The sequence below is a fragment of the Leopardus geoffroyi genome, chromosome B2, assembly GCF_018350155.1.
Source record: "Leopardus geoffroyi isolate Oge1 chromosome B2, O.geoffroyi_Oge1_pat1.0, whole genome shotgun sequence".
Taxonomy (NCBI): domain Eukaryota; kingdom Metazoa; phylum Chordata; class Mammalia; order Carnivora; family Felidae; genus Leopardus; species Leopardus geoffroyi.
The window spans coordinates 116985400-117012692 of NC_059332.1; the positions used below are offsets into that span (position 1 = coordinate 116985400).

Genomic DNA, 27293 nt, shown 5'->3' on the forward strand with positions numbered 1-27293 from the left:
ATAGGGGATCCATGTTTTTAGAGAATGTATCACAAAGAAATGTGTTACATTTCTATACTCAAATTAGAACACATGATAACGCAGAGCTATTCTTCATCAAACACAACTGTTCATCATCATTGTTTAATTCTCAGCCTTTGGTTCCTCTTGTGGGTGATCAGTATTACGTTCCTTTCATAGCTATCAGATATGATACCTAAACCTATCACAATGAGAGTCTCTGGAAAATGACAAGAGTGATTAACTTGTGTCCCTAAAACCAGATGAAATATAAGGGAGCAGAGTATGATTGAATTACGTGTACAGTCCCTAAATTCTAAACGCATCATGCAAACTTTCAAGTGTATGTACATTTTCTTGGGAACGAGTCCAAAGCTTCCATTAGATTTTCATAAGGAAGAAACGCTAAGCCAAACTTAATTATCTTTTCAAATAGAACTTAAAATTAGATTATGATGGAATGTATATAGAGATAGTAAGGTTAATAAACTATTAAACTAATAAACTATTAATAGAAACATGAAATAAAAACATAAGGGACTAATTAAGTTATTTTTTTAATTATACAGTTGACACAATGTCACATTAGTTTCAAGTATACATAGTAATTCGTCAAATTTATACATTATGTTGTGCTCACTGCAAGTGTAGCTACACCTGTCACTATACAATGCTGTTACAATACTACGGACTGTATTCCCTATGCTATAGCTTTTATTCGCATGACTTATTCCATACCTGGATGTCTATACCTTCCACTCCCCTTCACCCATTTTGCCCATCCCCCCACCTCCACCCCTCTGGCAACCATCAACTTGTTGTCTGTAATTATGAGTCTGTTTCTGGTTTTTGTTCATTCATTTTTGGTTTTGTTTTGTTGTGTTGTGTGTGTGTGTGTGTGTGTGTGCGTGTGTGTGTTTTAGATTCTACATATAAGTGAAATCATATAGTATTTGTCTTCTCTACCTTACTTCATTTGGCATAACACCCTCTATGTCCATCCATGTTGTTACAAATGGCAAGATCTCACTATTTTATGGCTCAGTAATATTCCATTGCATATAAATACCGTGTTCTTTACCCATTCGTCCATTTGGATATTTACTTTGCTTCCTTATCTTGGCAGTTGTAAATCATTCTGCATTAAACATAGAGGAACATGTATCTTTTCAAATTAGTGTTTTCATTTTCTTTGGGTAAATACCCAGCAGTGGAATTATTGAATCATATGGTAGTTCTATTTTTAATTTTTTTGAGGAACCTCCATACTGTTTTCCACAGTGGCTGTATCAGTTTTCATTCCCCTTGTTCACAGTAGTGTATAAAGTTTCCTTTTTCTTCATCTTCTCACAGAAATTGTTATTTCTTGTCTTTTTGATTCTAGCCTTTCTGAGAATGTAAGAAGATATCTCATTGTGGTTTTGATTTATATTGCCCTAATGATTAATGATGTTCAGCGTCGTTTCATGTGTCTGTTAGCCATCTGTATGTCTTCCTTGGAAAATGTCTATTCATATACTCTGCCCGTTTTTTAGTTGGGTTATTTTTGGTGTTGAGTTGTATAAGTTCTTTATACATTTTGGATGTAAACCCCTCATTGGATATGTCATTTGCAAATATCTTCTCCCATTCAGTAGGTTGCCTTGTTTTCTTGATAGTTTCCTTTGCTGTGCAGAAACTTTTTATGTTGTCCCAATAGTTTATTTTTGCTTTTGTTTCCCTGCTTGGGGAGACATGTCTAGAACAATGTTGTTAAGGCCAGGGTCAAAGGAATTACTGCTGATGTTTTCTTCTAGGAGTTTTATGGTTTCATGTATCACATTTAGGTCTTTTTTTTTTTTTTTTTAATATTTATTTGAGAGAAAGAGGCAGAGAGAGGGGGCAGAAAGAATCCAAGGCAGGTTCCACACTGTCAGCGCAGAGCTGGATGTGGTGCTCGAACTCATGACCTGAACCGAAATCAAGAGTCGGACACAACCAACTGAGCCATGCAGGCGCCCCCCACATTTAGGTCTTTAATCCATTTTGAGTTTATTTTCGTGTATGGTGGTAAGAAAGTGGTCCAGTGTCGTTCTTTTACATGTAGTTGTCCAGCTTTCCCAGCATCATATGTTAAAAAAAGTCTTTTCTGCATTGTATATTCTTACCTTGTTTGTTGTAGATTAAATGACCATATAAGTGTGGGTTTATTTCTGGGATCTCTATTTTTTCCATTGATCTGTGTGTCTGTGTTTGAGCTAGTATCATAATTTTGATTATTAAGGCTTTATAGTATCCTTGAAATCTAGAATTGTGTTACCTCCAGCTTCTTCCTTCTTAAGAACACTTTGGCTATTTCAGTAAATTTTAGTATTATTTGTCCTAGTTTTGTGAAAAATGCTTTTGGTATTTTGACAGGGATTGCATTGAATCTGTAAATTGCTTTAACAATATTTATGTAACAATATTAATTGTTCAAATCCATGAACATGGAATATCTTTCCATTTATGTCATCTTCAGTTTCTTTCATCGGATTATTACAGTTTTCTGAGTATAGGTCTTTCACCTCCTTGGTTAAGTTTATTTCTAGGGATTTTATTCTTTTCAGTACAATTGTAAATGGAATTGTTTTCTAAATTTCCCTTTCTGCTACTTTGTTATTAGTATATAGAAATTCTATCAATTACTGGGTATTAATTTTGTATCCTGCAATTTTACTGAATTCATTCTTTCTTCTAGTAGTTTTTTGGTGGAGTCTTTAAGGTTTTTCTGTGTATTATCATGTTATTTGCAAATAGTGACCGTTTAACTTCTTCCTTACCAATTTGGACACCTTTTATTTCTTGCTCGATTGCGGCAGCTAGGATTTTCACTACTATGTTGAATAAAAGTATCAAGAATAGACTTCCTCATCTTGTTCTGGATCTTAGAGGAAAGCTCTGTTTTTCACCTTCTGTATAATGTTAGCTCTGGCTTTTTCACATATTGCCTTTACTATGTTGAGGTATGTTCCCTCTAAACCCACCTTGTTGGATGGTTTTATCAACAGATGTTGAGCTTTATCGAATGTTTTTTCTGCATCTATTGAGATGATTTTTGTATGATTTTTGCTCTCCATTGTGTTCAATGCGATGTATCTTGTTGATTTTTGAATATTGAACTATTTTGCATCCCCAGAATAAGTCCTACTTGATCACATTTTTAATATATTGTGGAATGTGGTTTAATATTTTGTTAAGGATTTTGCATTTATATTCATCAGACATATTGGCCTGTAGTTTTCTTATTTTGTGGCATCTTTGTCCAGTTTAGGTATCATAGTAATGCTGGCTTCATAGAATGTATTTGAAAGCTTTCCTTCCTCTTCTACTTTTTAGACTAGTTTAAAGGAAATAAGTATTAACTCTTCTGTAAATGTTTGGTAGAATTTGACTATGAAGCCACCTGGTTTAAGACTTTAGTTTGTTGGTAGTTTTTGATTGCCCATTCAATTTTGTTACTAGCAATTTATGTGTCCAGACTTTCTATTTCTTCTTGATTCAGTTTTGGAAGATTGTAGGTTTCTAGGAATGAATCATTTCTCTAGATTGCGCAATTTGTTGGCATATAATTTTTCATAGTAGTCTCTCATAATACTTTGTATTTCTGTGGTGGTGGTGGTTATCTTCCATCTTTGATTTTATTTATTTGGGTCTTTTTTTCCCCTGATGAATCCGGCTAAAGGTTTATCAATTTTGTTTATCTTTCAAAAAACCAGTTCTTGGTTTCATTGATCTTTTCTATTGTTTTGTCTCTTTCATTTATTTCTGCTCTGATCTTTATTATTTCCTTCCTTCTACTCACATTTGGTTTTGTCTGTTCTTTTCTAGTTCCTTTATGTGTAAAGTTAGATTATTTATTTGAGATTGTTCTGGTTTCTTGAGGTATGCCTATAAGTTAATATAAATTTCCCTTTTAGAACTGATTTCACCTTGTCTGTTTTCATTTTCATTTGTCCCCATGTATTTTTTTTTTTTTATTTCTTCAATGACTTATTGGTTGTTTACTATCATTGCTTAGCATCCACATGTTTGTGTTTTTCCAGTTTTTTGTTGTTGTTATGACTGATTTTTAGTTTCATACCATGTGACCAGAAAAGATACACGATGTCAGTCTTCTTCAATTTATTGAGTCGTATTTTGTGGTCTAACCTGTGATCTATCCTAGAGAATATTCTATGTGTGCTTAAAAAGAATGTGTATTCTGTTAACTTGAGATGGAATGTTCTGTATATATCTGTTATGTCCATCTCTCTAGTGTGTCGTTCAAAGACGCTATTTCCACGGGGTGCCTGGGTGGCGCAGTCGGTTAAGCGTCCGACTTCAGCCAGGTTATGATCTCGCGGTCCGTGAGTTCAAGCCCCATGTCAGGCTCTGGGCTGATGGCTCAGAGCCTGGAGCCTGTTTCCGATTCTGTGTCTCCCTCTCTCTCTCTCTGCCCCTCCCCCGTTCATGCTCTGTCTCTCTCTGTCCCAAAAATAAATAAACGTTGAAAAAAAAAATTTTTTTTAATAAAAAAAATAAAAAAATAAAAAATAAATAAAAAAAAGAAACAAAGACGCTATTTCCTTATTGATTTTCATCCCGGATGATGCATTTATTGATGGAACCGGAGTGTTAAAGTCTCCTACTATTATTGTGTGGCTGTCAATTTCTCCTTTTATGTCTGTTAATATCTTCTTTATGTACTTTATGTGCGTATTTATAATTGTTATATCCTTTTGTTGGGTTCATCCCTTATTGTTTAATGCCTTTGTCTCTGTTGCACTCCTTGTTTTAAAGTCTTTTTTGTCTGATATAGGTACTGCTACACTGGCTTTTTTTTCTCGCTGCCATTTGCATGGAATATCTCTTACTATCCCTTTACTTTCAGCCTGTGTCTTTAGGTCTGAGGTGAGTCACTTTTATATAACAGATAGATGGATCTTGCTTTTTTTTAATCCATTCTACCATTTTGTCTTTTGATTGGAGCATTTAGATCATTTATGTTTAATGTAATTATTGATAAGTTTGTACTTACTACTATTTTGTTAATTGCTTTCTGGTTGTTTTTGTAGTTCTTCTCTGAACCTTTATTCTTTTGCTCCCTTGTGATTGATGACTCTGTAGTGTTATGTATAGCTTTCTTTCTCTTTATTGTTTTGTATCTATTAAATGTTTGGAGTTGTGGTTACCATGAGGCTCACATATAACATCCTAAGGATATAGCAGTCTACACTGATGGTCATTTAAATTCAAACACATACTGAAAAATATTTTCACTCCCCTCTCCACATTTTATGTATGTGTTGTCATATTTTACATCTTTTTATTTTCTGACATCTAATCATGGCCTTACCTATTTAAAGAAGTCTTTTTAACATTTCTTGTAAGGCCACTTCAGTGGTGATGATCTCCTTCAACTTTTTTTGGTCTGAGAAACTCTCTCTCCTTCATTTCTGAATGATAATCTCGCTGGGTACAGTATTATTGGTTGTGAGTTTTATTTTTCTTTCAATACTTTGAATATGTGAGGCTACTCTCTTCTAACCTGTAAAGTTTTCACTAAAAAATCAATGGCTAGCCTGATGGGATTTCCCTCTTACATAACTGTTTGCTTGTCTCTTGCTGCTTTTAAAATTCTCTATATTTAATCTTTGGCATTTCAATTATTATATGTCATTGTCTAGACTTCCATGGGCTCATTTTGTTTGAAACTATCTGTGCTTCTAGAATCTGGAAGTCTATTTTCTTTTCTAGGTTATGGAAGTTTTTTGCCACCCCCATAATGTAAATGTTTGTTTCTTAATGTTGTCGAAAAGATCCTTTAACCTATCCTCATTTTTTAAAAAAAATTATTTTTTTCTTAAGGTGCCTCGGTGTCTAAGTTGGTTAAAAGTCCAACTCTTGATTTCAGCTCAGGTCATGATCTCACAGTTTATGAGATCAAGCCCTATATCAGGCTCTGTGCTCACAACCTGTAGCTATTTGGGATTCTCTCCCTCTGCCCCTCCCCTTCTCACATGCTCACTCTCTCACTTTTTAAAAAATTATTTTTTTTTCTTTTTGCTGTTCAGCTTGGGTGCTTTCCATTATTATCTTCCAGATTACTGATCTGTTTTTCTACATCTGATAATCTGTTCCCTCTCATACATTTTTCATTTCAGTTATATTCTTCAAATTTGATTAGTTCCTTTTTATATTTTCTATCTCTCTGTTGAAGTTTTCACTGAATTCTTCCACTCTTCTCTCTAGTCCAGTGAATATCTTTACAATCATTTATTTTTAACTCCTTACTAGGCATATTGCTTATCTCTGTTTCATTTAGTTCTTTTTCTGAAGTTTTGCCTTTTGTTTGGGATATATTTCTCTGTCTCTCCATTTTGCTTGATTTTGTGTTTGTTTCTATGAATTAAGTGGAAAAGCTACTTCTCCTAAACTTTAAGGAACAGTCTTGTGGTATGGTCATCCCCTGTGCAGGCTATGTGTGCCTGGTGACTTCCTGGCTGGGGGTCACAGGGCACTCTGTGCTGGAGCTTGCCTGGTAGATTGGCTGGAACTGAACTGGGCATGTGCTGGGGCTCTCTGCATAGAGGGTGCCTTGTCAGGACAGCTAAAACTGAAGTGTGTGCAAGTCAGGGGTTCCTAATGCCGTCCATGCAGAGGGCACCCTGGCAGGACAGAAGTGGGTATAAGCTGGGGTATTTGGGGACTCCTCTGCAGAGGATGCCCTTCTGGGGTGGCTAGAGCTGAAGTGGGATGTGGGCTGGGGCATCCTGGGGTGCTCCCTGCAAGGGGTACCCTGGTAATAACTGAAACTGAGGCATGTATGGCCTGGAGGTTCATGGGGCACTCAGTGCAGGGAGCCCCCTGCTGGGGCTGCTGGAGCCAAAACAGGCATCAGTCAGGAGGTCCTGGAGTGCTCTGTGCCAGGGTTGCCACAGAATGCCATCTGGAGCTGAGGTACTATGAGTCTAGAGTGTTCCAGCATTCATTGTTCCTGTGTCACCTTGGTGTCATGGCTGGAGTTGTAGGGAGAACTGAACAGGAGTGCCCCAGTGTGCACCATTCTGGGGTTGCCTTGCTGGGACAGCTGGCGCTGGTATAAGCTACGGGGCTGGGGCTCACAAGGCAATAGGCCAGCTGGGGTGCCTGGACCCTGGCGTGGTCCATGCTATCAAGGTGGAGGAAGTACATAAACCATTGCTCTCACCAGCCTGTCTGACCCAGAGAGTTCCAGCAGCTCCCTCACCATTTGGCAGTGTTCTGGGGCTGAGCCTTTTATATACTAGTTGCTCTTTTTCTGTGCCCCAGGTCAGATGAATCTCCTCTCAGTCCCTCAGTACTATCCCTTCCCATTGCGGTTCATTGGGTCAGGGGTTGCCATTTTGCTGTGCAGAAGCTATTCAGTCGGCCCTCAATTCTTCTAAAGGAGGAATTGCTTTATCAATAGGTACAGATTTGGTGTGTCCATGGTAGTAAGTTCAGGTTCTTTCTACATCACCATCCTGGACCAGAACCAGCATAAGGAACTAATGAAAAGTTATGATATTCATATGGGGGCACATAGGTCTGCCAAACCAGTGGTCCCATGAGAGTCACAATGTACACTATTTAGAATATCAGAACAATCTAGATATAGGCTAGATATATCCTAGTTGAGGAGCCCAACAGAAGATTCTGTGGGCCCATTTTGTGAAGCCTGGAATGATGGTACAGATTTAGGTAGTTTGGGGCTGTCTTAAGGAAACTGGGTGATGATTACAAGCACAGAGCATCCCCACAAATTACTGAATTCCATATAAAGGCAAAGTTTCTGCTAAAACCTGCTATTTGTTTTTGTCTGACCTGAATATTTAGGTGACCTACAGCATTGATGGCTGCATCAGGAATTTTCAGATGGCAGAGGCCCCAGTAGATCTTGAACAACCAACCTCCAGTTTCCACGTTGGAACGTGTTTTGCTAATGCTCAGAAAGGAACATATTTTGATGGAACAGGTTTTGCCAAAGCAGGTGAGGCACTTCCATTTTCTTCCTGTTGAATATTAAATAGGTCCAAATATTAACTTCTGGCTTGTATGGAAGAATAAAAGTCCTGGATTTCCTAAATTAGTACACTTAAACCAGAAATAAAAACGGATAGTAGTAATAACAAAAAGTCTCTTAAAGATTAATGTGTCTTATTGTGAGAAGATTTAATAGAAAAAATAAGTGTAATTCTACAAGAAGGGCCATATGTTTATACATGTAATTTATCTACTTTTCAGTTTTCCCTGTCTACCTTTCTGAAGACGAGGTAGCATTTTTCTTTCTTCCTCTCTTCAACTTCTTTTAATACTCCATGTCATGAGCTCCCACTCATACCCATGACAGACGCATACTGGTACCCATTTCTCATCGATGGTGATGACGATTGGCACTTTTCCCTGACTTTAGGCATCTGTCCCTTACTAATGAGCACTTCCTGAACAGGTCTGGATCACTGATAGTAAATGTACAATTTGGAAAGAAAAATATAAAGTATATAACAACAAAAAAGACCTTAACATACTTTAAGATGGACTGTTCAGTCCTAGAGTTAGAAAAAAATTAATGAGCACATAATGTATAGAAGTTATCATGGGGAACAGAAGTAAATGTTTCTTTTTTCAAAAAATATACTATTAATAGGTAAGATTCAGTGCGCTCAGAAATCACAAGTCAAGTACATATGATTTAAAACTACAGAAGATATATAAGCAAGGTTCTGTGGATATTTAGAAGAAACATTAATTTTGGTTGGGGAAATCAGGAAAGCCTTTATGGGAAAATTGACATTTGAGCTAGGATTTAAAAGGTGAGATAAATGCTCACATACAAAGGTTTTCAGAGATGGAAGGCCAGAGCCCTCAGACAAAGCGTAATTTGGAAACTTCACCTATAGCTGAGGCAGAAAACAGATAAACACAGGTTTTGTTAAACATTAAAATATTGGTGGTTATGATGAGCCCTACATTCCATGTGCAGAGAAAACCCAAAGCCTTCCCCAAGATTTCTTCAAATTCACAGATGGCTAGCATTCTCTTGGTCAAATTTGATGGCAAGCTTCAGCGTCTGCAGTTAATTTATTGACTTGCTATTCTGCTTGGGCTTTTTTCATTCTGGATCAAACTGGACCAGAAAATTAGCCACTTCCCCAATTTCCAACAACTCCTCCCATCCCCTCAACAGACAGTGTAATGCAATCTTTATAAGACTTGGATGATTAGAGAAGGTTTCATCATTGTAAAACATACAGCTTCAATTAAACCTTTGACATCTTTGTCCTTAAAACCTTTCCAGCCACCTGATCACTGTGGTTTTTACTGGCCAATTCACTCTGTCTTCCGCTGAACTGTTTCATGTTGTGCCTTTCTTCTCCTCACTTCTCCCTTTCAGGGACAAAAACAAGCACTTTGTTTTATTTTGCAGGACAATTCAGCTTCTTTTTCTCTTAAAATCTGCTCTAAACCCACCTTTGCACATCCCAACCCATCAAGGTTCTCAGTAGAACAATACGTTTTTCACATAATAGACACTACCCTACATTGGAGGCAACTGTGATTACAAATAGCATTTATTTCTTAATAAATAGAAGACATGCATAAAATTTCTGTAGTTCTTCTCTAATACTCCATGCAGTTGATATTTTCTAGGTCTGTTCATATTGAATGGCTTTGTTTCTAAGAGGCATGTCTTAAATACTTTCTAAAAGATTAAATAAATCAATGAATCAAATATAGGAAATTATAGAAAAAACTTACTTGGATAAACTGGAAAAATCTAGTTATGTCCCAGAATCTTCTCTTTCAAAATCATGCTTACAGTTCCTTTATTTATTAAAAAAAAAAAAAAAATGGAAACAGTAATCTTAGAGCAGCCTAGTAAAATCTTACTGAATAATCATTGAAATGCTTGACCTAATCCAACAGTAAGACTTCCAAAAGAACCATGCATTGCTATGGGATTCTTTGAGCCAATCTCCGTGTGTGTTCATCCATTTAATTATTCAACAACTATGTATTAAACTTCCCTGCATGCCAGATACCTTGGTAGGCACAGTAATAAAATTGCCCTCACAGAATTTACATGCTAGGAGGGAAGACAACCAAGAAAATAAGCAATCACTTTAAAGTGTTACATGATACGATGGTGGAAATATAGGCCATAGGAGAGTCTGGAACTTATTATAATTGACGGATATCTGAATTGAGATCCAAACCATTGCATTGTACAAACTTGAATCAACAATCCCTAAACTCTAATCTTCATTTTACAGTTGATGGGTTCAAAGTGGGATTGGACCTTCTTGTAGAATTTGAATTCCGCACAACTAGAACCACTGGAGTTCTTCTAGGAATCAGCAGCCAGAAAATGGATGGAATGGGTGTCGAAATGATTGATGAAAAGGTGAGTGTCAGCTGTCTACCTATTTCTGATTTCCTCATGATATTGTTGTTCGTATGTAGAACATCTACATTGTGAAGCCTTGCTGTATTCTTTGTTGGGAGAAAGCTAGATTGTATCTTTCCATCTATCTAGATTATCTCTAATGTGTGTTTTCAACACACTTATTCTGTAGACCAGTGTAAGCTTTAAGTGTGCTAATTCTACAGTAAGCCAATTGTGTTGACACATAGTGGGCCAAATAGTTTTAGATCTCAAGCTCTTACTTGTTGCTAAAAGTACACTGATATCCTCTTTGTGAATACACTGTATGTAAAACTGTAGATTCCAATGGGAAAAAGAGGAGGGGGCCTGGATTGTCTAAAATCAGTGTTTGCCTCTTATACCACAGTAGGCACATCTCAGAAGTCAAGATGGCCAACTGACACATCAGTTTCTCAATTTCTATTTAAAAATCATCTAGATACCATTTCAAAAAAGTACTGATTTATACTGAATTTATATCAACATAATCTCTTTTGCCAATTTGCTTACAATGGATAAGCTAATTCCAAATACCTCTCCCGTCCCTCCCTATGAACAGCAACCTGCCGCAAGATGACCTGTGTATATACTTTGTACTGCAGGCAGCAGGTGAAGAGAGGCAGGCAAAGCAAGGAGTCGCCCAAGTTTTCTATCTGGCTCTTAAATAGGACTCATGCTTCACCTCTGTTCATATGTCCACTCGTATACTGCTGCCGCCTCCCAAGAAGAAAGACCACAGAGTGACCTCAAGACTCTCCCTCCTATCTTCAAACCATCCTCAAAGGCAATAAAGCAAAAAGATCCAGGAGTACAGAGGCAGGAAAGGGGGAACAGACAAGCAACAACTCATGGCTTTGCCAGATTTTCAAGCACGTTCACTACATCTTGTTGGAGTTCGCTTCATTTCATCGCCTGCTTTTAACCAGTTACTATCAATTTGTCAGAGTATCAAGTTCCATTACAATGTATGTGTATTTCTCACCAAGTCCTGCTCTTACAAACTCCACCCAATAGAGTAAAACCTTAAGGTTTTGTTTTGTTTTTACATCCCTGTTCAGTTTACAAACTTTTCACCTATTGCAGTTTTTCATCTTTTTAAAAACCCCGTGTCTTTTCTTTTACCTTGTCAAACGTGTTGCAAGACTGACTGTTTTCAATGTTTCAATATGTTTCTTTTCTTCGTCAGCTTCAAAAGAATTCTGTCATCTCAAATTTCAGGGACTGTTCCATGTTACTGAAAACAGGTTTTTCTCATTTAGACATGAACTTCCAATCTAAGTTCTACATTGTTAAGAATTTAACTGGCCTTCTGGCTGAAAGTCTCTGGCACCTGTGACATGAAGCTTGCCCAAAAAAGTAATTTATGTTATTCGCAATCCTGCATATAAAATGGAATCCATGAAAGAAAAAAAAGAATACATACAATTAAAACCTCAAAAGCTTACATTTTGCAAAACCAATAATCCTCTAAAATGAATTTGTAAATCAAATTAATGAATTACTCTAAACATCTTTTAAGAAATTTTATAAAGGTTCACTAAGAACTCTCATACTCTATAAAGATCTATGGTAGAATTTGTCCCTGTGTATATGAGGTTCTTTTTTTTTATCACTTAGACTCATATATCACATTTTCTGAAAGCAGAATTATTACTAGTCTCACACATCTTGCTCCAAACAAAGAACATATTTTGTGATTCCTGGCCATTAAATCTGTGTTTTAATTTCTGTCAAGATTTTTTAATTTTTAAAATGTCTCAGATATATTCATTTCTAACTATTCCAGCTGATACCTTTTTCCTAGAGACATAACAATTTTTGCTATGCAAACCATCATGAAACCTTTCTAATGAAACCATCTGTGACTGTTCAATTTCCTATTTTCTAGCTTATGTTTCATGTGGACAATGGTGCCGGCCGATTCACTGCTGTCTATGATGCTGGGATCCCTGGGCATTTGTGTGATGGACAATGGCATAAAGTCACAGCCAACAAGATCAAACACCGCATTGAGCTGACGGTAGATGGGAACCAGGTGGTAGCCCAGAGCCCCAACCAGGCATCTACATCAGCTGATACAAATGACCCCGTGTTTGTTGGAGGATTCCCAGGTGAGCCTTATCTACCCCAGCAAGAATTTGTTAGTGGATTTAAAATATTTATATATTTCTATAAATATGTCCAAGAGCGTGTGCTTAAGTATACTTCCTAGCTTTAGAATCTACTCCCATAAATAACACCTGAAATTTCCAGTGTGTAAAATGAGCATAGTACTTATATAAACCACATGGGGCTGAACTTTACATGATAGCCCCCAAAGTTTCATTCATGAGGAGATGGGGGCTAGAGGAAATGAATTTGCTTATAAAAGATATGAGGCATTTAACAGTCAGAGTTGGTGTTCTTTCTGATTTTTTGAAAATCAATATACCAGAGGAATCATAAATTGTTATGGAACTTATTTCCTCAAGTTCTGGAAATCATTGGGTTAAACACAGCTAATTTCCCCCTTAGGTTATTATAGCATTTATATTTATATTACAAAGAAACCTAAGCAATAAATCTGCATTCAAAACCCCTGTCCAGCACATTAAGTAGAGCACATAAACCACAGAGTTACCTAAAGTGCCCATAAACAAGAGTGCCCAACTTGATGAGAAATAACCCAACCACTTCTTTTTAAATACTATAATAACACAGACTCTTGGAATGGTCTTTCAGCATGTTGGCAAGAGAAACTGCCGTTCCCATGTAAAGTTCCTCTGCTTAATAAAACAAGCAAAATATATATTCAGCAGTGGTTAATGGAGGGAAAGATTTAGGAGAAATGGGGACCAATTCAGAGCTCCTTTTTCCAAAGTTGCTTCTGGGTTTGAAAAGGGCCTACCTCTGCTTCAATCGGGATACCCTCCAAGATACTTTGAAGGAGATAATGTATTTCTCCACTTAGAGTCTATGAAATGGGATCCTAGTTAGCACTTACTAGGCCTACTGAAAGAATGGAGTGTCTCCTCAGCAAAGAAAATACTTTGTGTGAGTTTTCAACCTACTTAACCTTTTGGGGTGTATTTTTACAATGAAGAAAGTAATAAAGTCACCATTGAAAGCCCATATCCTAATTCAGTAAAATATTTGATCAATTGATTTGTTTCACTAAATAAAATTCCATAATATATCAGAGTTGTAAACTCATTCATTCCAAATCAAACTCTTTGCTATCTTAAAATGTACAATTCTACATGTCTCCAAATTTCAGCGTACATAACCATAGAAACTTTACAAGTTTAGCTGTTAGCGAAGCTAAGCACAAAATCACTAACTTTACTTAAAACAGGCTTCCAATTTAATCTCAAGCTAACAGCTGACTAAAACAGGCCCTTAAAAAACTTTCAGCAAAGATGGCAGAGAGGACTCTAAGCTCACCTCATCCAACAGATACAACTAGATAACACATGTTATCATTATAAATAATCCAGAAATGAACTGAAAAGACTGGAAGAAAAAATTCCACAACAAAATGTAGAGAAGAAGCCACAGGGAAGAAGGTAGGAAGGGCAGAGACTCAGTGAGAAGTTAAAGGACCACAGGCCCTTGGTGGAAGTGAGGGAGCCACGGGTATGCAGAGGGGAGAGAAACAGAGTCACACTGGGGAGTCTACATGGGGAAGACAATTCCGGGAACGTCTGGCTTTGAAAACAGGAGGGGCCAAATTTTGTGAGCTTTTACAACCAGCAAGACTTAAAGCCTGGAACCTTAAAAATCAACAGACTTCTCTCTGGGGGAGCCAGAAGGGTGGTAAGAGACTGAGTTCCCACCCTTCAAGAGACAGCACAAAGAACAGCCCACAGAGATAACAGCAGAGCAGCAGCAGTTTGCAAAACACCTGGGGCATAAGGGAGGGGAGTTATTTACTGTCCCAGAGGGACAGAGATTGCTGGGAGGCTCCCCCAGGAATACAGAAGCCAGAAAGCACCATTTCCCTCCCCTGCCCCCCAGCACAAACACACAGCCACCTGCAGGAAGCAGTTCAGACAGACGGAACTGTTCCCTACTTAACTTGCTTACACCAAGCCCCACCCCCTCCAGCCCAGCCTGCTTGGATGTTGGCGCTGTGGATCCCCTCCCTCAGAAAACCAGGCTCAAACCTTGCTAATACTGCATCTCCCTACCTCATGTTTTACAGGGCCTCTGTCCCATCTCCCAGAGAGGGCATGCACACCTTGCTAAAACTACGCACCTTGCTCATGTGCGTTTTGTGGATTGGCCTGGTCTCAGCAGCAGAGACATGTTGTCTCAGGGCAGATGACCAGCTCGACCTTGTTAAAAGTGCATGCCTACCCACTACTTTCAAGGGCATTAGACTTAGCTGACTTTCCTAACACACAGAAACAGACAAAATGAGGAGACAGAGGAAAATGTCCTAAATGAAAGAACAAGACAAAATTACAGCAAGAGACCTAAGTGAAACGTAAATAAGTCATATCCATAAAAGAGAATTTGAAGTAATTATCATAAAGATACAGCACTTGAAAAAAAGAGTGGAGAACATGTTGAGACCCTTAACAAAGAGAGAAAAAACAAAATCAGAGATGAAGAATACAATAATTGAAATTAAGAATACACTAGATAGAATAAATAGCAAACTAGAGGAAGCAGAAGAACAAATCAGCAACCTGGAGAACAGAGTAATGGCAAGTAATCAACCTGAGCAGGTGACAGGAAAAAATATGCAAAATGACAATAGACGTAGAGAACTCAGTGACTCCGTCAAAAGTAATGACATTCACATTATAGGGATCCCAGAAGAAGAGAGAGAAAAGGGGGCAGAGCATTTACTTGAAGACTTAATAACTGAAAACTTCTCAAACCTGGGAAAGGAAACAGAAATTCAGATCCAGGAGGCACAAAAATCCCCCAACAAAATGAACACAAGGAGGTCCACACCAAAACACATAGTAATTAAAATGACAGCACAAAAGCAGCAAAAATCAGTGTATCTATAAAAAATACCAGCCAATGGGCTCATAAAATAAAAGGATGTAAAGTATGACACCATATACCTAAAATGTAGTTTTTTTGGGGGGTGTGGGGCGGGGAGAGGTAAAAAATTGGTTTAAACTTAAGCGACCATCAACTTAATACAAACTGCCATATGCAGATGATGTTATATACAAACCTACTGGTAACCCCAAATCAAAAACCAGTAACAGATATGCAAAATATTAAGAGAAAGGAATCCAGTGTATCACTAAGGAAAGCCAACTTATGGTGAGAGAACTTATGGTGGCAAGAGAAGAAAGGAACAGAGAAGCTCTACAAAAGCAACCACAAAAAAAATAACAAAATGGCAATAAATTCATGCCTATCAATACATACTTTGAATGTAAATGGACTACATGCTCCATTCAAAAGACATAGGATATCTGAATGGTTAAAAAAGCAAAACCCATCTATATTCTGCCTACAAGAGACTCTTTTGAGACCAACAGACATCTGCAGATTGAAAGTGGGGGATGGAGAAATATTTATCATGCAAATAGACATGAAAATTATTGCCAGGGTGGCAATACTTATATCAGGGAAAATAGACTTTGAAACAAAGACTTTAACAAGAGGCAAAAAAGGACACTACATAATAATAAAGGGAAAAATCCAACAAAACGATGTAACAGTGGTGAATATCTATGCACCCAATATGGAAGCACCCAAATAACAAAAATTTAAAAAGCTAATAACAAGTATAAAGAAACTAATAGTACAGTAACACCCCTTTTTAACACCCCATTTTCATCAATAGACAGATTATCTAAACAGAAAATCAATAAGGAAAGTGTGACTTTGAATGACATACTGGACCAGAGGCATTTAACAGATAGATCCAGAACATTCCTTCTTAAAACAGCAGAATACCATTTTTTTAAGTGCACATGGAACATTCTCCACAGTATGTCACATATTAGGCCACAAAACAAGTCTCAACAAATTTAAAAAGGTCACAGACATACTTTTCTGACCCAAATACAATGGAACTAGGAATCAACCACAAGAAAAAATTTGGAAAAAACACAAATACATGGAGATTAAATAATACACTACTAAACAATAAATCTGTCAACCAAGAAATCAAATAAAAAATTTAAAAAATACATGGTAACAAATGAAAACTCAATGGTCCAAAATCTTTGGGATGCAGCAAGTTGGTTGTGAGAGGGAAGTTTACAGCAATACAGACCTACATCAAAAAGCAAACAAAACAAAACAAAACAAAAAACTCAAATAAACAATGTAACCTTACACCTAAAGGAACTAGAAAAAGAACAACAAACCTAAAAACAGCAGAAGAAATAATAAAAATTAACACAGAAATAAATGAAATAGAAACAACAAACCAAAAAAAAAAAAAAAAGATCAATGAAAGCAGGAGCTAGTTCTTTGAAAAGATCAACGAAATTGATAAACATCTAGCTAGACTCAAAGAAAAAAGAGGGAGAGAGAACTCAAAGCCAGAAATGAAAGAGGAGAAATAACAATCCACACCACACAAATACCAAGGATTATAAAATAATACTAAGATTATATGAAAACAAATTGGATAACCTAGAGGAAATGGATAAATTCCTAGAAACATATAACCTCCCAAAAGTGAGTCAGGAAGAAAGAGAAAATTTGAACAGACTAATTACTAGAAATGAAATTGAATCAATAATCAAAAAACTCCCAACAAACACAAGTCCAGGACCAGATAGCTTCACAAGTGAAGTCTACCAAATATTTATTTTTTTATTATTATTTTTTTTTTATTTTTTTTATTTTTTTTTAATTTTTTTTTTCTCAACGTTTATTTATTTTTTTAATAAAGAGACAGAGCATGAACGGGGGAGGGGCAGAGAGAGAGGGAAACACAGAATCGGAAACAGGCTCCAGGCTCTGAGCCATCAGCCCAGAGCCTGACGCGGGGCTCGAACTCACGGACCGCGAGATCGCGACCTGGCTGAAGTCGGACGCTTAACCGACTGTGCCACCCAGGCGCCCCCCAAATATTTAAAGAAGAATCAATACATGGTCTTCTCAAACTTAAAAAATAGAAGAGGAAGGAAAGCTTCCAATTTAATTCTATGAGGCCAGCATTACCAAAACCAGAATAAGATTCTACAAAAGAGAGAAAAAACTGCAGGCCAGTATATCTGATGAAATTAGATGCAAAAATTCTCAACAAAATACTAGCAAACTGAATCCAAGAATACATTTTAAAAAATCATTCACCACAATCAAGTAGGAAAGGGTAAAAACTATATGATCATTTCAACAGATGCAGAAAAAGCATTTGACAAAGTACAATATTCATTCATGATAAAAAGCCTCAACAAAGTAGGTTTAGAGGAACATACCACAAAAGTAGGTTCATAGAGACCATGTATGAAAACCCCACAGTTAACATCGTACTCAATGGTGAAAAACTGAGAGATTTTCCACTAAGGTCAAAAACAAGACTAAATTGTCCACTCTCACTACTTTTCTTCAATATAGTACTGGAAGTCCTAGCCATTGCAATTAGATTTGAAAAAAAAAAAAAAAAAAAAGAATAAAATTCATCCAAATTGATAAGGAAGAAGTAAAATTTTCACTATTTGATGACATGATACCTATATATAGAAAATCCTAAATTCCACCAAAAAAAAAAAAAAAAAGAAAAAGAAATCCTACTATAACTGATAAAGGAATTCAGTAAGGTCGCAATACAAAATCAATGTACAGATATCTGTTGCATTTCAATACACAATTAATGAGCAGCAGAAAGAGAAATTAAGAAAACAACCCCATGTACAAGCACCAAGAAAATATATACCTAGGAATAAACATAACCAAGGAGGAGAAAGACCTATACTCTGAAAACTATAAAACACTGATGAAAGAAATTGAAGATGACACAAACTAATGGACATTCCATGCTCATGGATTGTAAGGTCAAGTAGTGTTAAAATGTCCATACTACCCAAAGCAATCATCAGATTGAAACAATCCCTATCAAAATGCTAACTGCATTTTCCACAGAACTAGAACAAACCATCCTAATTTTTTTTTAAAAAAGATTTTATTTGTCAGTAATCTCCACACCCAGTGTGGGGCTCAAACTCACAACCCTGAGATCAAGAGTCACATGCCCCACCAGCCACTGCAACAATCCTAAAATTTGTGTGAAAGCATAAAAGACTCCAAATAGCCAAAACAATCTTAAAAAAGACACACAAAACTGGAGGTATCACAATTTCAGATTTCAAGTAATATTACAAACCTGTAATAAACCAGTATGCTACTGGCACAGAAACATGTAGAAAAATAGAACAGAATAGAAAGCCTAGAAATAAACCCACAATTAATATTTGACAAAAGAGGCAAGAATATGCAGTAGCAAAAAGTCTCTTCAACAAATAGTATTAAGAAAACTGGGCAGCTACATGCAAAAGAGTCAAACTGGACCACTTTCTTACACCATGCACACATGCAAAAAAAAAAAAAAAAAAAAAAAAAAAACTCAAAATGGACTAAGGACTTAAATATAAGATCTGAAACATTAAAATCCTAGAAGAGAGCACAGACAGTAATTTCTCTGACATGGGCCATAACAACATCTTTCTAGATGTGTCTCCTGAGGCAAGGGAAACAACAGCAAAAATAAACTATTAGGATTACATGAAAATAAAAATCTTCTGCACAGCAAAGGAAACAACCAACAGAACTAAAAGGCAGCCTACTGAATGGGAGAAGGTATTTGCAAATGATATATCTGATACAAAGTTAGTATTTAAAATATATAAAGAACCAATATAACTCAACACCCAAAAATCAAATAATCCAATAAAAAATGGGCAGAAGACATGAACAGACATTTCTCTAAACAAGACATACAGATGGCCAACAGACACATGAAAAGATGCTTAATATCACTCATCACCAGAGTAAGGCAAATCAAAACCACAATGAGATATCACCTCACACTGTCAGAATGGCTAAAATTAAAAAACAAGAAACAACAAGAGTTGGACAAGATGTGAAATAAAAGAAACCTTCGTGTACTGTTGGTGGGAATGCAAACTGGTGTGGCCACTGTGGAAAATTATGAAGGTTCTTCAAAAAATTAAAAATGGAATTACCTTATAATCCAATAATCACACTCCTGGGTATATACTCAAATACAAAAAATACTAATTGGAAGGGATATATGCACCCCTATGTTTATTGCAGCATTATTTACAATAGCCAAACTATGGAAGCAGGTAAATGGCTATCAATAGATGAATAAAGAAGATGTGGTATGTATGTGTGTGTGTATATGTGTGTATACACACACATATACATACATACATACAATGGAATATTATTCAGCCATAAAAAAGAATAAAATCCTGTCATTTGCAACAGATAGATCAGACGGTATAATGCTAAGTGAAATGAGCCAGTCAGAGAAAGACAAATAGCATATGATTTCACTTATATGTGGAATTTAAGAAATAAAACAAATGAACAAAGGGGGGAAAAGAAAGAAAGACAAACCAAAAAACAAAAACCAAAAACCAGAAATACCGATTCTTAACTATAGAGAGCAGATGGTTCCCAGAGAGGAGGTGGGTGGGAGGATGGATGAAGCAGGTAAACGGGACTGAGAGCACACCTGTCTTGATGAGCGCTGAGTTGTAGATGGAATTCTTGAATCACTGTATTTTACACCTGAAAATAATGTAATACAGTGTGTTAATTACACTGGAATTAAACTTTAAAAATACCTTTAACATGGAAGCCACATTTCAAAACTGAGTCTTTTTTGCTTTCTTTTTCAGATGGCCTCAATCAGTTTGGCCTGACAACCAACATTAGGTTCCGAGGTTGCATCCGATCTCTGAGGCTCACGAAAGGCACAGGCAAGCCGCTGGAGGTCAATTTTGCCAAGGCCCTGGAACTATGGGGCGTTCAACCTGTATCATGCCCAGCCAACTAAAAGGTTTAACTCCAAGAAAGGCCCTTCAAAATAAGTATATCAAGTAAAAGAAATATATCTTACCTACCTATATATATGTTATTAAAACTAATTTGTGCATGTATGTTGAATTATTTCTGTACTCAGATGGCGCTGATTCAGAGCCCAGACCGACTTTAAATTCAACTTAAGTCCATGAATATTAAACCAATTATTTCATTCTAAATAATTGCTTGTTTTGTGTGATTTTAAAGATGAAAGGCAACTGACCATAAATTATTGAATTTGCAACATGCCTTGAAGTCATCTCAAGAAAAGCTGAGATGTAATTTGTGAATGCAACTTTTTGATTGTTTTTATTAACTCCTATTAAAACTTTTTTCATCCTTTTCCATGTACATCATCTTTGGCTTTCTGTTCAGGCCACTGAAAACAACAATGGATTTGGCATGTTTGGGAGGAAATCAGCTCCTTATTCCCTATGTTTGAGAAAGCATTAGCAAATCATTTCCCTGATGTAGGTTTATTATTAGAGAGTTTAACTAGCCATATGAATGAATACTTTTTTTGTGCTGAGCATGTATTTAGAGAGTATAGATCAGATTCTGGCAAGAGAGCTTAATTACTTGATTTTCTTGTTTGATAATGATTTATAGGCTTTGGGGAGACACCAGAACCAAGCTCCAGAATGACAATTAAGCACACATTTGATACTGTATTACTGAGACTATGGGCTCCTTAAATTTTCAGTGAATATCACAGTATACATAATCACAGAGGAATAATGCTGAAATGCATTTTTACTTACCAGGAAACAATAAACCAGAAACTTAATAGAAGTACATTGCTGAGTCTTTTTGAGTGATAATTTGACTTAACAAATTAATTTCCTTAAAAAAAGTCTGTGTTTAGTTCTTCTTTTATCCACTCTTTCAATCATCTTCAAAGGGGTCTTTGAGAAGACTGACCTAGATTTTATTCATCAATTTAAGAAGGAAGTGTTTCATTTGCCATCATCAGTAGAAATAGTTGTAGTCTAATAATGCCGAACATATAAAAGAACAGACTTCCTTCACATGGTAATTTTAACAAAAGAAAAATAATCCTTTTTGACAGTGCTATCCACAAGGGGAAAGAAGGTGCTGTTTCTAATCAAGGAGATGGCTAATACACTCAGCATTTCACCATTAGCCAGTTGCTTGATATCATTTGCCTATACAACCTCATTCTAGATCAAGCAATTCTCAATCACGGCTCCATTTTGGAATTTCTGGGGAAGCTTGATTTAGTCTAGGATGTAGCCTGGGCATATTTTTAAAAAGCTTCCCAGGCAACTCTAAAGTTCCATCAGGAATGAGAACCACTGTTCTAAAGAGAGAAACTATCCACTATGTCATAGAGTTGTAGAGTCCTCTAACAATCTATTGTTGTTAACTTTGTCTTGGCCATTTCCTCACACATAAAAAAAAATAATATTAAATCAAGTTAATGCCTTTTGAGGTATCTTTAAGTCATAAAACTCTCTGAGAACCAATGTGTTTTAAAAATGAGGATGTTCCTTCTCCACTGAACACTGACAAGATTTGTGCTTACCTGGAAAATAAGTGAATAAACAGAAATAAAGATGCTAAGTTCCTAAATTAAAAGTTAATGCCTTTCTTTCCTGAAGCCTCAACAGAAAGAAATATAACAAATTTGAAAGCAAAGGTACTCAATTAATAATCCTATCAGAGTCAAGTCCTGTTGAGGTCGATTTGTAGGTGAATGCCTTAGAATGGTAGAATTGGAAGGGCCCTTTGAAATCAATAAGTACAGTGATTCTCATCTCTTGCTAGACATTAAAATTGCCTTGGGTACGTATAAAAAGAAAAGATTCTTATATCTGTATATCACCCCAGACCTTAAATAGTCTCTGAGTAAGGCCCTGGCATTGGCATTTTCTAAACATCTCCAGTTGATTCTAATGTGTGATTAAGGCTAAGAACTTGGGTTTCTACTGCCTCCCTATTTTATGGGGGAGGAACTGGAACAAACCCAGAGAGAGTTGATGTGCTTCAAGCCCCACATTAGTTAAGTTTTCCAAAATATTCCCAAGAAAGCTGATCTGGACCCAAGCAGAATTCACTGAATGAGGTATTGGCTAAATTTGTCCCAGACAAAATCCATATTCAAAAGTGGATCATGAATTTGTATGGACAAAACTTGTCCAAATTCTAAGATGAGAAATAAGGAAATTTTATGAACAGGAAAAGTTTCTCTGGCATATTTTAATTTTCTACCTCAATAATCAGATTTTTATCCCAAAGCAAAACATTTCCTTCACCCAATCTTAATCCCCTCAATAATTTCCTCACCTCCTTCCACCCACAGCAATCACGAAGAAGACAGAATACTTTTCATTTATTTTTCAAACACCCACTCCTACCAGGTTGTCAACCTTCTTTAAGAAGGTGCTTTGCACTTCAGAAGAAAAACATTTATGAAGGGAGTTTTATTGAAGTTACCATGGTGAGCACAGCTGACAATGGAATATAAGAAACTGAGCAGATTTCAGACCCAAAGCACTAGAACACTGGCAAAGTTTCAATTAGTGGTTTTAAAAATCATAACTATTTTCTCCTTCTTTGATTTAGCCTATTGTCTCCAACTACAGAATTCTTCTAGATTTTCTGCTTAACAACAGAGGAAAAGACTACTTTGACAAATTAAAAATCTCAATTTTATGTGAAATATTTACTGAATTATTAGGGAATATAATTGGTATCTACAATTATTATGGAAACAAAATACAGTAGTTTTCCCAAGTACAGAGCATAGTCTTTCACTACCACTTGCAAAAGATATGACTTCCTGCTAATGCAGGATTGCAAAAGCATTTTCAATGTCTTTTAATCTCTGTTGAATCAAGAGAGAAATACAAACCTGTTGTACTGTACTCATCTGTTTGACTGAAATTAGTACATACTTCAGACCCAAGGGGCACTTGAAGGGAGAGGATCTTCCAGGCTGTGCCTGAAATTCTCTTATTTGGAATCTTGATATGCAGGTTAGTGACTCAGGCTCACTCTTGGGCATTTGTGCCAGAAACCTAAGTGCCATGAAATGTGTGCCCATTGTCAAAATGAGAGTGTTATGACATGAACTGTGCTCCCCCCCCCCCTCCTCCAAATTCATGTGTTGAAGTTTTAGCCCCCAATACCTTAAAATGTGACTGTAGTTGCAGAAGGGGATCTAAAAGAGGTAATTAAGGAAAAATGAAGTCATGTGGGTGAGCCCTAATCCAACGTGACAGATGTCCTTATAAGGAAGGAGTAAGACACAGACAGGGAAAAGACCTTGTGAAGACACAGAGAGAAGATGGCCATCTACCAGCCCAGGAGAGAGGCCTCTAGAAGAAACCAACCCTGCCAACATCTTGAAATCTAGTCTCCAGCATTGTGAGAAAGCAAATCTCCACTGTGTAAGCCACCTAGTCTGTGGTACGTTGCCATGGAAGTCCCAGCAAAATAACGCAGAGCCTTTCTGCATAAATACACAAATACATACATACGTAGAACATCAACATATTTCAGATTCCTTTAGAGTGACATGTACTTCAGAGAAATCCATTATTTTGAACAGTGACCATTATCACTTACATAAATGAACACAAAAAATTGAGACTAAAAAAATGAAAGAATACTCACAACATACTTAAAGAGAGGAAGTTGTTTTTATATGTGCTTGGGGATATTAGGAATAGCTACATAGTAATTATAAATCAAAGAAATAGTGCTCTTCTTAATACCACCACTTACTGAACTTTTCGGCAGAATGGACTCTCTGGAGAGCTTTCCTGGTTTGTATTTTCATGTTTGGAGAACTACTAATTTATCCTTGGACAAATCAAAGTCCTGCTTTATTTGGGAAGGTTGTCTCTCTGGAGCTCAGCCCTCTTCAGGGACATACCTAATAATATAAAATGTGATAGCATGGGAGGTGGTGAAAAGTAATTAGATTCTGATATATTTTGAAGATAGATTAGTGTTTCTATCAAAGTGAGAGTGTTATGACATAAACTGTGCTCCCCCTCTCCGAATTCATGTGTTGATTTTTAGCCCCCAACCTTAAAATGTGACTGAAGGGGATCAAAAGAGGTAATTAAGGCAAAATGAAGATGGCCTATGGAGTATGAGAAAATAAAGTACTGATAACTTCTAAGCATCTGAAAGAATAGAGTAGGCATTATTTGGAGATGGGGGGTTGTAGTCAAAGTGGGCCTTTACAGATAGGAAAACCAGGTCATTGGTTTTAGATATTAATTTTAAACTTATCCATTAGATCCTTAAGACCACTGTACCATAGGCAATTGGATAATGAGTCTGGAGTTATAAGCATAAATATGGGAATCATCAGAACATTGATGTTATTTGTAGCCACAAGACTGATGAGATCAAGTGAGTGTAGATAGAGGACTATGGACACACCAAAATTAAGAGTATTAGGGTATGGATATCAAAAAAAAAAATTCAGAATTTAGACAAAAGAAATCACTGGGTGTTCTTTCAGTGCAGTACTGGGTTTGAATTTCTGTTGACTGGCCTATTTTATAACTCTATAATGTCAAAGGTATCTTGTAGATTTTTGTCACACAGAAATATAAATAAATTTTGTCTGGTTGAAGGTAACAATTTTTTATCGAACTGAGAAATCTTAATATTCCTTTATGTATATGTCTGTGTGTGTATAGATTCTCAAATGCTCTTTAGACCAGTTCATCATCTTATTTCTTCCCTCATTGAGTTAAATAAAATCTTTGACGTGTATTCACAACATATTTGCCTGCGAGTCATAAATATTTAACCTTTTGACAACTATACTTTAGCAGGGCAGAAGGCAACGAACAAGGAGGAATGAATCTGACCAGCTTAAATCAAAACCAAAAGCCAAGTCACACAATGAGTTCATTTATGAATGAATTTTCTCAATTCCCTAAGCGTATGTTTTCATTGCCGCATTTCTTGTGAAGTAAATATTATTTTAGAAATTTAAAATAATGTTAAGATGAAAAAAAGCTTAAGAATTACAGCTTTTTATTTCACTTTTTCTTCGTAATTTCTCTCCCTGGCTACTCCAGCCTCCACTTTTACACACAACACACACACACACACACACACACACACACACACACACACACAGTCTTAGGGATGTGGTAATGTTGGAACTGGGAGATTATTTGTGGCCAAATAAACTATTGACTTTTAAATTCCTTTACAGAAGTGTGGTCTAAACTTTTGACACTCAAACTCTTGTGTATAACATCTAATCATAAAGACATGGCATACACTCTTTTAATCATTTTGTTACTTTTGAAATACATAAGTCAAAGACTTAAAAACAATTAGATCCACATATTAAGATTTTGTATAATTATATAATATTTCTTAATAAAGCCATTATCTTCCATATAACAGAAATCAAATTGACTGCTAAAACACACAAAAGACATATCTGAATAGATTGACCAAATTTGGAGAGTATATTTTGGATTGGCTTACTTGAAATGCATAGAAGCTATGCAGCATACACAGAATTCATCAGAAGTACCCTGATGGGCACTTCAGAGAAATGGGCAATCATCCCTAAAACTGAAATATCAACATTAGAGACTGCTGACTGCAGATGGAGAAAGACATGCCATACATACTAAGACAGGATGACCAGGAAAAAACACACAAGATCAAGTATGAGCCCCAAAACAAAATTCACTGAAAAGATACTACAAATTTTAGGTGACAATGTTTCATTGAGATGTATTTTGCATTCAAAACTCTATAGTATGTTCCAGGGTTAAAACTGTCAGAATTTATTTAATTAAGTAAGTGACAGTTCATGAGTCTTCTCAGAGGTGTAGAATAAGCCAGCCAAACTTTTTCTATATTAACAGTTAGAGATGGAAGAGAGAGAGAGAGAGAGAGAGAGAGAGAGAAATAGATTGTTACTTTTCTCATTTTAAAGGCAATGCTTACTTTTAAAAAATAAAAAATAAAAGCAATGCCCACTTTAAATATATAGTAAAAGCAAATTTATTGATAAATTCTTTTTGTTTGATCCTAATATATAGAATTTATATTAATATTTTGATTAAAATTTTAGCAATGTGTTGTAGCATCAAAAATGAATCAAAACTATGTAATATGATGTTAGCAATTTTTATACAACAAATAAAAGTGGTTAATTTTAATATTTTTCATTTTTTATTTCTCAATGACAATTAAAAGGGGAATTTTCCACTACTATATGCAAGCACTTCTCAAAACTAACGTATTATTACTGTGAATAATTTAGTGCATTAAATAGTTAACTGGATATAATTTAACAATTTATTTTATCTTATAAATTGGTTTCTAGGGGCACCTGGGTGGCTCAGTAGGTTGAGTGTCTGACTCTTAATTTTGGCTCAGGTCATGATCCCTGGGTTGTGGGACCGAGCCCCATGTTGAGATCTGTGCTGAGCATGGAGCCTGCTTAACATTCATTCATTCATTCATTCATTCATTCATTTATTCATTCTCTTTCTCTCTCCCCACACCCCTCTCCCCTGCTCACTCTCTCTAAAATAAAAAAATTGGGGCGCCTGGGTGGTTCAGTCGGTTGAGCGTCTGACTTCAGCTCAGGTCATGATCTCACCATTCGTAAGTTCAAGCTCCACGTTGGGCTCTGTGCTGATAGCTCAGGGCCTAGAGCCTGCTTCTAATTCTGTGTCTCCCTCTCTCTCTGCTCTTCCCCTGCTCACACTCTGTCTCCCTCTCAAAAATAAGTAAAGATTTTTTAAAAATTAAAAAAAATAATTGATTTCTGTATTAGAGATAATTATGATGCATCATATACAAT

General features: G+C 36.3%; 1 protein-coding gene and 1 long non-coding RNA gene across 9 annotated transcripts in view; one reads left to right on the forward strand and one right to left on the reverse strand.

Moving 5' to 3' along the window:
* Nucleotides 1-21264, forward strand: part of LAMA2 (laminin subunit alpha 2) — a 614828-nt gene extending 593564 nt beyond the window's left edge. For all 8 annotated transcript variants that reach the window (XM_045499528.1, XM_045499531.1, XM_045499530.1 and 5 more), the window contains 4 exons: nt 7858-8011; nt 10296-10426; nt 12336-12558; nt 20284-21264. In XM_045499528.1, the coding sequence (XP_045355484.1) occupies nt 7858-8011; nt 10296-10426; nt 12336-12558; nt 20284-20441 (666 nt within the window). In that variant the 3' untranslated portion in view covers nt 20442-21264. The remainder of the gene's footprint in view (nt 1-7857; nt 8012-10295; nt 10427-12335; nt 12559-20283) is intronic.
* On the reverse strand, nt 8018-12322 carry LOC123608998. Its single transcript, XR_006717565.1, has 3 exons — nt 11570-12322; nt 9781-9846; nt 8018-9408 (listed from the first exon to the last, which is right to left on the reverse strand). It is a non-coding gene; the product is annotated as an uncharacterized LOC123608998 (long non-coding RNA).
* Nucleotides 21265-27293: the final 6029 nt, after the last annotated feature.